Source organism: Salmo salar, chromosome ssa03 (assembly GCF_905237065.1).
Source record: "Salmo salar chromosome ssa03, Ssal_v3.1, whole genome shotgun sequence".
NCBI classification, from domain to species: domain Eukaryota; kingdom Metazoa; phylum Chordata; class Actinopteri; order Salmoniformes; family Salmonidae; genus Salmo; species Salmo salar.
In genome coordinates, this window is record NC_059444.1 from 13,189,005 (window position 1) to 13,199,733 (window position 10,729).

The 10,729-nt window shown below is 41.0% G+C and overlaps 2 protein-coding genes across 2 annotated transcripts; one reads left to right on the forward strand and one right to left on the reverse strand.

The window, feature by feature from the left end:
* Window positions 1–331: 331 nt before the first annotated feature.
* cldn1 (claudin 1) lies at window positions 332–3,864 on the reverse strand. Its single transcript, XM_014189862.2, has 4 exons — window positions 3,252–3,864; window positions 1,835–1,999; window positions 1,385–1,469; window positions 332–1,160 (listed from the first exon to the last, which is right to left on the reverse strand). The coding sequence occupies exons 1-4, from the start codon at window positions 3,472–3,474 to the stop codon at window positions 998–1,000; spliced, it is 636 nt and encodes a 211-aa protein (XP_014045337.1). The 5' UTR covers window positions 3,475–3,864; the 3' UTR covers window positions 332–997.
* A 3,104-nt stretch (window positions 3,865–6,968) lies between these two features.
* On the forward strand, window positions 6,969–9,922 carry zgc:153913 (carboxypeptidase N subunit 2). The gene is made up of 2 exons (XM_014189863.2): window positions 6,969–7,096; window positions 7,417–9,922. The coding sequence occupies exon 2, from the start codon at window positions 7,423–7,425 to the stop codon at window positions 9,019–9,021; it is 1,599 nt and encodes a 532-aa protein (XP_014045338.1). The 5' UTR covers window positions 6,969–7,096; window positions 7,417–7,422; the 3' UTR covers window positions 9,022–9,922.
* The last annotated feature ends 807 nt before the right edge of the window (window positions 9,923–10,729 follow it).

Below are 10,729 nucleotides of genomic sequence, written 5' to 3' on the forward strand. Positions count from 1 at the left end.
GAGAGGGGCATTCTTCTTACCAAACCACATGACCTTTATTTTGGAGGTGTTCAGAACAAGGTTAAGGGCAGAGAAAGCTTGTTGGACACTAAGAAAGCTTTGTTGTAGAGCGTTTAACACAAAGAGCTTGAGAGGATCTGCAGAGAAGAATGGGACAAACTCCCCAAATACAGGTGTGGCAAGCTTGTAGTGTCATACCCAAGAAGACTCAAGGCTGTAATCGCTGCCAAAGGTGCTTCAACAAAGTACTGAGTAAAGGGTCTGAATACTTATGTAAATGTGATATTTCAATTTTTTTGATACATTTGCTCAAATAAAAAATAAACTGTTTTTGCTTTGTCATTATGGGGTATTGTGTGTAGATTGATGAGGGGGGACCAATTTAATACATTTTAGAATAAGGCTGTAATGTAAAAAAACGTGGAAAAAGTCAAGGGGTCTAAATACTTTCCGAATGCACTGTACATCTCAAACTACACACAAATACTATTTTCACACTACTGAGCCGAGCTAAGCGGGGCCGAGCTGAACAGTGCTGTCCTCGTTACGCATCCGCCATAGTTGCTGGAATCATGAACGGTGTGAAAAGAAAATATCAGAGCCAGCACAGTGCAGTTTGGGTTGAATCGATAGTGTGAAAATAGTAATAGAGTACTGTATGCATCATGGATATATTGCTTGCTAGTAGAGTGTCTCACAGTAAAACAAGCAGAAATGAAAATGCCAGAAATCATGAATCAAACCAAACCAACCATCAAATCAACAAAAATAACTCCAGCTTTGACCCTAGGTAGTGCTGTACCCTGAATAGAGAGTGGATGGATGGAGGTGAGTCATGTTCAGAGCAAAACAGAGGAAAACAGACTTAAATGGAGTGAAACGGGAAGGCACTACCCGACCAGAAAGTAAAGGCTTGTTTTCGATTTTTCCGTTGCACAACAGTTTGAAACGTCTACCCTAATGAACACGACCCTGGTCTCCTGGATATCCCCAGGCTCTAGACGTAGTCTCTGCCTGGCGGGGCAGCAGAGTGGTTCGGGGGGTAGCGGGAGGACTTTCCGGAGCCTTTACTGGAGCAGTTGCAACAGAGGAAGGCTCCACCTATGATGGTGAGGCAGGCAGAACCCCAACCTACGAACAGGGCCTTGCCAAACTCATACCTGCAGATAGACATTTCAATAACAATATCAATCAACAACTAAATATTGATTATGGTAAGTTATGTATAGAGGCACAACTGCAACCTTGAAATATTGCGTATCTACAATATTCACACAATCGTAATATATTGCATAATTTACGCAAAACCCAGCTAGGTTATGATTCTCCCTGAAGACAAACAAAGCCTTCCTAGTCCCCTGTCAAAATGATGATGACAGCACACCTGGAATTTGTAGGAGTGAAGGGGTCGTAGAATTCCTTTGCTATTCTGTTCCCGTACCAGGAAGTCCCCACCAGAGCACATAGACCTAAGTGACAGGAGGACAACATCATAGGAAAAATCATCAATAGATATTTATGTAGAAAGAATCTGGTTGAAAACAAATGTGGGCTTGTAATGCAGTATGAGATGACAGGGTAGGCAGATGAAAAATGGCATCAAGTTTAAAAGTAAGTACCCCCTACTATTTTTAAACATGTGGGTGAGGTACTAACTACAAGTTAGCATGACTTCCAGTGTGTTTTTTCTTTAGTCAACACCTTTGTATAACACTTTCTTTGGTGTGTCAAGTCGGGAACTGTTTCAGCAACAAACAAAAAAAGAAGAACAATATTCATGCAAATAGATGAATAAAGATCTATTGCATGGCACTGTGTGGACTATAAACCCTACCTGCGATAATGATGACGATTCCTCCAGTCAGGGCAACTTTGCCCTTCTGCTCCTGGTCCTCAGCCAGACAGGTGGTACACTTCATGCCCACCATGGCCACCAGGATGGCAATGCCAGCCAGCAGGATGGCACCCACCATGAGACCTCGTGTGCCCTGCACCATCCCTGGGGGCAAGAGAAAGGACAGAAGACACGATCAATCAATAATAGAATTTCATATTTGATATTTAATGATTATGTCATTACTATGCCATTACATGTTATTACATACGTCATAGGGCCTACATATAGCCTAGCTACTGAATAACATCAGATTGCCTAAAGAATATTATATTCTCAATGTATTCAGAGCTAATAAAATTATAATAGAAAATGGATAATTGGGCAAGAATGCAAATGTATTATAGCGTCTCATAGCCTAGCTACTGAATAACATCAGATTGCCTAAAGAATATTATATTCTCAATGTATTCAGAGCTAATAAAATTATAATAGAAAATGGATAATTGGGCAAGAATGCAAATGTATTATAGCGTCTCATCACCTTGAATGTAAAAAAAAAAATGCAGTTTCAATTGACAAGGAAAATGCTGAATGTTAATTATAAACTGGGTGGTTCTAGTGGTGAATGCTGATAGGCTGAAAGCCATGGTATATCAGACTGTATACCACGGGTATGACAAAACATGTATTTTTACTGATTTAATTAAGTTGGTAACCAGTTTCTAATAGCAATAAGGCACCTCTGGGTTTTGTGGTATATTGCCAATATACCACGGCTAAGGGATGTATCCAGGCGTTCAGTGTTGCGTTGTGCGTAAGAACAGCCCTTAGCCATGGTATATTGCAATATACTGTACCACACCCACTCGGGCATTATTGCTTTCTTTATTAAAACATTCTTCAAACATTTGTTAAGAAATTGGATTTTGAATTAATATGGACTTCAGATTTCCATTTTATCAGACACTGGCGCACAATGGGGTTGTGTTTTAAACCTGGTGTAGATAGAGCTCAGGTGTTTTCCTCTGTTACCATGGGGAGCAGGCATGATGGTTATCCTTGGCATTCTCAAGACTTGTCTGTACATGCATGAGATCTTCTGTAGCATGGGGGGATACGTTCTTAAACCTCGGTTTATTGTAGGGTAATGCATCTTTTCAAAGATCAGATTCATTTACTTTAATGGTCACATACACATATTTAGCAGATGTTATTGCGGGTGTAGTGAAATGCTCGTGTTCCTAGCTCCAACAGTGGAGTAGTATCAAGTATTTTATGAACACTTTACAGATGTGGATTCATTTATAGGCCTTCTGGTGCTAAGTTTTGAACCATGAAAAAGGCTTGATAAGTCGTTTATAATTGTTTTTATAGTACTGTAAAGCATGAAACATAAATGCAAGTAATAAATTACCCGTTAGTTGGAGCAGTGAATCGTACACTTTACACTGGATTTGACCAGTGCTCTGTGACACACAGGACTTCCAAAGCCCCTCGTACATGGCTTGCGCCGTTATGATGTTGTCCCCAGCATAGGATGACAGTTTCCACTCGGCCATGATCGTGGATGCTATCAACCCGATGAAGCCAAGAAAAGCCAAGACGAATCCAAGGAGCTGTATCCCCGCGTTTGCCATTTCACTAAATAAATGGTTAATAAATTAAAGATAAATCCTCAATAATATAGGAGAGATCAATTGGGTCCACTCAGTATTCACAGAAAATCCACAGAAAATCCCAAATTCCAGAAGGGTCCACGAAACTTCAGGTATAGCCAGAGAGGAAGAGATGAAGCGAGAGGGTTTACTCCGCCCAAAATCTCTCCAGGAAAATAAGACCACGAAGTGAGGATTTTTTTTATGGCCAATGAGAGATTGTCGGATTTGTTCAATAAAAAATGGAATTGCTAATTTGCTACAGAGCCTTATTTGATCGAATATAAGTTTCGTAATGGTTAGGTTATTACGAATGCACTGATATAAGTGGACGCACGTGGCATTTCGGCAACTTTGAAAACAGTTATTCTATATCGGAGTTCTGCATAGTCACACGCGTATCTACCCTCTCATTGGCTAGAATGGTCCCACGTGATCTCGCCTCCTCCCGCTGCCTCCATCTTTGAGGATATGTATTTTCCATTGTTGGAGCGGTCACTTTACTTTCTTGTCAATATAATAGAACATCTTCGATATATCAGTCTGCGCTTGGTTGGCAGTTTAGCGTTTTTTGTATGTAATCTTATTCTGGAGGCAGCTCCGCAGAGTGGTCACTAGATGGCACAGCCACAAAGTCATAACATCTGATTTTAAACCTTACCCTAACTTTAACTTTAACCCTAACCTTAACCACACCGCTAACCCTAATGCCTAACCCTTAAATCAAGACCAAAAAGCGTTTTTTGGTTTTCAAGAATTTGTACAATATAGCCAATTTTGACTTTTCAGCTGGCCCATCTAGCAGAAATCACTCAGTTCTGTCTCCAGGACAGGACTCATCCCAATTAACGTCAACCTGCGCTTATTTGGCGCACTGGTAAAGGTGTAGTTTACATTTTGTAATTTAGTCCGGAGGTCTTCAACCTTTTCTTGCCCAGGGACCCCCTCCCAGGCAAACCGGCGACCCAGGGAGACCCCACCATACGTTTTTATCACATATCTTGTCTTATCACCAGCTTAATGGTAATAGCAAGGATAAGCAGGCTAATCAACATTTAAAATGAATAGATTTGGGAGATCGTTTTTTCATTATTTTGACCTACCCACATTATCATTGGAGGAAGTGTAAACTCTAATATAGCCTGCTAGCTAGAAAGGTAATTCCAAACACATTTTCGATAAGAGCAGCTGTTTTGCTGGTTAAACGAAGGTATGCCATGGCAAAACATGTATGTTGATGTTAAGAAAGCTTACCAGCATTCAGCCTTACTGGTAGCCTATTGACAGCTGCTTTTTCAAAGCCTATGTCAGATACTCCAGTGAGTGTAATTGGCTTCAATGAGTGTAATTTGCTCAATATTAGGATTGACAAATAAAGTTGACATTATTAGAACGAAGATACTTCGTTCTCCTCTTTTCTACTGTTATTCAAAATGTGTTTATTCGGTTGTTGCTCGCGATATTCATAAAAACACATACATATATATTGTCGGACCCCACTGCAGTACCTCCCTGATTTAGTCTACACACAGTGCATCCTTTGGGGCCACCTGAAGGAATGTCCTGGAGTTCCATTCATTTTGGAAAAGGGTTGTATTGCCGCTTAGTGGAAGTTTTTTGTCCTATTTTAAAAGGGCGCAGTGAAGTGTGACACCAGTTTCTTTTACAGGTTTTTATTTATTTTATTTAATGATCAAAAGGTTTTATTTAGTTGATCAAGAAAATGTAGTCGTAGGCTACCAATGACTTGATAGAAAAAGCACGTTTCCAATGGTATGCTAAGTCTATCAGGTATTTGATCATAAATGAAGGTAATGAATGAGAAAACACAACATAAAAACAAAAGACACACAAACCTGCTTTCATAAAGACCTAATCGAACAAATTCCATCAGAACCCTATAATTCCATACATGATGACAGAGGGCATCACCACAGAATCGTATTCATATAATTAATAGAACACTGATGTTATTCTAATGATGTCACAATAAGGAAAGGAATCATTTGAATATGCCTTCAGAACTCTACAACTACAACGAAGACAGCGACTTTGACACAGATCAGTTTTTTATTATTCCAAATTCGACAGATTTAGCTTTAAAATATGACTTCATGTCAGTTGAGAATTTCTCCATTTACATTACATCTAGAAAATATAATTGGAAAACATCATTTTGTGTAGAAAAAAAGGATATCTTACATAATAAAGTTAGTGAGAGAAATTAAAGACTATGATCTTAATTTGATCACACTGTTGCTGAGAATTTTCAATAATTAAAAAGGCTTCTAAAATTTGTCATTTCCACTTTAAAATGTCAGACTTGATGTTCCCTAATGAGAAATGTAGCAACCCTTACAAAAAATGTCCATTAATTATAATCCACATAATAATTCAAATTTCCAGTTGTTGCAGGATTATTTTCCTGCTGTAGTCTAATGACTCAACAAGAAATACAATTTCAGGTAGAATATAAATTCCAGTTTTAAGTAAGAAGTCACATTTTTCTTATACTGTTCCAAGGCAAATTGCACTCAAAAGAGATTCAGCTGGGAACCATGACGGTGTCACAAGCGTTGAAATGAGTAGATCAAGGCGCAGCGTGTATAGTGCTCATATTTAAACTTTTAATGAAGACACTCGAACCAAAACAATAAAACGACTGACAACAGTTCCGTAAGGTACACTGACAAAACGGAAAACAACTACCCACAAAACCCAAAGGAAAAACAGGCTTCCTAAGTATGGCTTCCAATCAGAGACAACGATAGACACCTGCCTCTGATTGTAAACCATACCCGGCCAAAACATAGAAAACAAAACATAGATATAGAAATCTAGAAAAAGCCCACATATAAACAGAAGACCCAAAACCACCCAAAACAACCACCTGTCACGCCCTGACCACTCTACTATGGAAAATGACCTCTTCCAAGGGTCAGGCCATGACAGACGGCAGTTGTCCAGTAACGGTTTAGTAAAGTCTCACACTTAAATTATCATCCAAGCCAGAACGTCTTGTTTTTTTTCTTCTTCTCTGCTACTGTTTGTAATTGAATGTAATGAGCAATGTACTACGAGTCACTTGGTCTCTGGTAAAAGTGTTTGCACATGGCCTGGTATAAAATAATACTTTGAGATGGACATTTCTCTTCTGCTTCCTGAACCCAACATGTCTGACACACACACACACACACACACACACACACACACACACACACACACACACACACACACACACACACACACACACACACACACAAGGCTGATTAGGCTGATTCAGAGGGCAGTCACAGTGCAGCGCCCAATGACCAGTGTAGAGTGTCTCCAAAATGGGCCCCCTATATCTACTGTATATCATACCAACCACCTTGAATCTCAGCAGCCCCATTTGATTTCGGAAACTGCCCCGTCCTCGTCCCCTGTGAGCTAATGATTGAATGACAGAATCTGTCCAACAGCCAAAGGGTTTGTCTTGCCTAATGTAGGTATGTTGTGGGTGGATTTGCACAGTGTTGGACTCAGTTGGACTCAGCCCTCAAATCCACAAGGGAATTTATTTCCTTTGCTTTGTGGGAATTCTAAACACAGATACAAAACACAGGTAAGTTATGATTGGTTTTCTTGATTATGAGATTAAGAAACAGAATATCAAACAGTCAGCAATGGCCCTGCTATGTCTTAAAAATTGTTAGCTAATAGCATGACTTTCTGTGAAATGCTAAATATCAGGGAGGCTTTTCTAGAGGGTTGATGTCAACATCACAGTCAGCATCTAGCTGAATTGTAATTCCCCTCACCCAATACATTTGGAGAAAGTGTTCCATTTTGCCCACTGTACTCAATGTGCTCACTCAAAGAACAGAGGTATCTGAAATACTAGAATATACATTTCATTCAAATCTCTTCATTCTATTTCTACAGTGAATAATGTGGAAAGACTTTGGTTCCATGTTATGGCTGATGCTCCACCTCTCTTACCAAGGGAACACTTCCGACATAAATTGTCCTCCTAGATGCCAGTGTTTCACGCCGACTAAGGTGATGTGTTCTGAGGAGAGCATGAGAAGCATGCCCACGAACATCTCCACAGAGGTGAAGGAGTTGGTCATTATGACGACGGGAATGACGCACCTGGGCTCGATCACGATGCAGTACAGCCGCCATCTCACCAAGCTGGTCTTCTTCAACAATTTGCTGCGGGATGTCTCCACCATGGCCTTTGATCGCTTGACCGGGCTCGAGGAGCTGGAGATCAGCGGCAACTCTTTACTGGATTGTTTGAACCCAGGTACTTTCAGCAAGCAGAGAAACCTCACCAAACTTTTGCTCAACTTCAACAGGTTCAAGTCACTGAATGACGGCCTCTTCAGTTCGCTTCAGAAGCTGAGGACTCTTCAGCTGAAGGGCAACATCATCTCCCACCTGCCCAGGCAGCTCTTCCAGAACCTGAGTATTCACACTCTTGACTTGTCCCTGAACATGCTCACAGGGGTGGACAAGGAGCTCCTCAGCGGCTTGTCCCAGCTAGAGTCCCTCAAACTGGGCTACAATATGATCAACGTCCTCTTGCCAGACACTTTCCACAACATCTCCCACGTGAAAGAGCTTTGCCTGCAGGGAAACCAGATATCTTACCTCCCTCAGGGTGTCTTTTCACATTTACAGAAACTAGAGGATCTGAACCTTCGCAGCAACTTGATCACAAATGTGAGCTCTGGAACCTTTCCCGTTGGCTTGAAAGAGCTGGATCTCAAAGGCAACAGGCTGGTTCAGCTTTCGCCTGACTCGTTCGGCCGTCTAACCAGTCTCACACACCTGTTTCTGTCAATGAACCAGCTCACTAACCTTCCAGAGGACGTCTTTCGGAACCTGACGAGCCTGCAAAACCTGGACCTCTCGGAGAACCAGCTCACATCGCTGCCGGGAACTATCTTCCAAGATCTCACCAAGATTGAAATCGTCCACCTGCAGAATAACAACCTGAGCTCTCTGGAGGCCATGCTGTTTGAGGACCAGGCCTTCTTGGAGCAGCTGTACCTCTCAGAGAACAACCTCCAGACCCTTCCTCGGGGCTTCTTTGACCCGTTCTTACACGAGAATGTGATGAGACTGCGCAGGAACCCCTGGAGCTGCGACTGCCACATGCTATATCTGTATGACTATGTGGCGGAGCACGGTCACATGGTGGAGGACCTGAGTAATGTGTATTGTAAAGGCCCTGAGCCTTTGAGAGGACAGGGTCTGGTCTCCTTAGAGAGGGACCAGCTGGTGTGTCCAGGTAATTTCTCTTCTAGAGCTAAAGCCACCCCCTTCCAAGGCTTGGAAGAGAGGCCACACCCTAGCAAGTGTACTGTCCAGTTCATCAACGATAACATTACTATCAAGTGCAAAGTGACTAAATGTTCCCCACTGAGACTTATGGTGCATTTCAAAGAAGGGGACGGCACCACGTCTGAGTACATCATGAAAAAGGACTGGGCAGAATCTTCACAGTGTAGCAATGGGACTATAACTCTCACTGTGTGAATGGTGTTTGTCAGTGCATTGGCTGAAGCTTTGCAATAACTTCTCTATGCAGATTGGATTTTCTTTATCCATCTATGTACATCATAGAGTTTTATCAAACACACAATATTTTATATGCCAACATACTGTATATGAGATGAGAGTGAATTCCACCTGAATTTCATTTAATTTTGAAGGTATTGGCTTTGAATAATTTATAATATGATGTCTTGCGGACACAAGCAGTATTGGTATGGGCTTAAACAAATCTCTCCTACTGCCAATGTCAATATTGTACAGACTTTTAAACTAAAAACTGATAACCAGGCTGACAGTGTTTCCCACTCATAGCTGAGAGATAAGAGAGGTGGATGAACTATCTCTTGTGAGGTTCAAAGTTCATCCCTAGAGTTCTAGAGACTATGTAATGAACATAGTACCATCCACACAATCATATACTAATAGATATATCTACTGCAATGTATGCTCTTGCCAGCAGATGACTCTATTCCTCCATTGACTTCACTGGCCATGTTCCTTAAGTTTACTCACACTTTCGGCACCACTGTCACTTGTAGATTATCTGTAGATTCTCAAACATCAACACACATGTTTAGATGTAGTAGATGGTAACTCTATTGACATGCAACAACAAATTCACATGCTGCTTTCAACCACGCCAGCAATGAACTTTGTTGTTTTGTGTAGTTGATTAGTCTGAATGAATTTAACTGACAATCAGTGTATGGCTAATTGAACATCTCTAAAACTATCAATCCTCCTGTGGAAGACAATATAATTAATGTGGTAACCTTGTTTCTCTCCATTTTAAAGTAATCAATGCAGTTAACATGTGGATATGATTTTTTTTTTTTTTAATCTAAGCAGTAATCCATTTGGAAATATATTTGAATAACTCTTGTATTATCCTTTATTATAAATAATTTAAATAAGAAAGACCCTGCAAAAGATCAAACATGTTATAGGGAAATCAGAGAAAACAAAATTCTGGAACACAAATCCAACAAACATAAGCATGGGTGCAGGTGCATACAAATCTCCCCCATGGAGATCAATTTAAGAGCTTCTCTCACTCTTTTATTCTGGGGTTTAAAAGTTGATCGAGACAAACAAGTCGTCCACAGAGACTTGTCTTCACACCCCTCTGCCCCTGGACACAGGAGAAGATGATAGTACCAGGGAGAGAAAAGAGAGAGATGAGGAAGGAGGGGGGAGAAGGGGAAAGGGATGAGTGGGGCCCACAGATGGCAACACCTTGAATAAAGCACTCTAACCCCAGGGTTTATAAGGGTCAGGGGTCATCGGGTCAATTGTGTCCTTGGTCTGAGCTGACATCACAATTCAAATGACAAAGTAGCAGCGTCCAAAGTTGGCAGGGATGGCATGAAACAGAGTAATCCTCACTTGACCAAAACTAAGAGGTAAACATGAATTGTTGGGAAATATTTGTCCCAATACACATATCTAATGATCACCAAATGAGCACAATATAAGTACTGTGGTGTTCACTCAAATATCACTGGTCCTATAACCAGGGCCGGCCCTAGCCTTTTAGGGGCCTTAAGCGAGATTTGGTTGGGGAGCCACCCAACTAGCGTTAAAACTTTTTAGAGGTCCCCCTCTTGACAGAGGAGAGAAAAATGAAAGTTTGAAAGTTCATTTCCTGCAATTCTACACATTTTCTCATGGGGCGTAGTTTTAAAGCTAA

Excerpts from the sequence above, each read along its gene's own strand:
- cldn1 (XM_014189862.2), bottom strand. The coding sequence starts at position 3,474 with ATGGCAAACGCGGGGATACAGCTCCTTGGATTCGTCTTGGCTTTTCTT. Across the intron at positions 2,000-3,251 it reads TTCACTGCTCCAACTAACGG|GGATGGTGCAGGGCACACGA; the intron begins GTAATTTATTAC and ends TCTTGCCCCCAG. Across the intron at positions 1,161-1,384 it reads TTCACTCCTACAAATTCCAG|GTATGAGTTTGGCAAGGCCC; the intron begins GTGTGCTGTCAT and ends GTCTATCTGCAG.
- zgc:153913 (XM_014189863.2), top strand. The coding sequence starts at position 7,423 with ATGTGGAAAGACTTTGGTTCCATGTTATGGCTGATGCTCCACCTCTCT.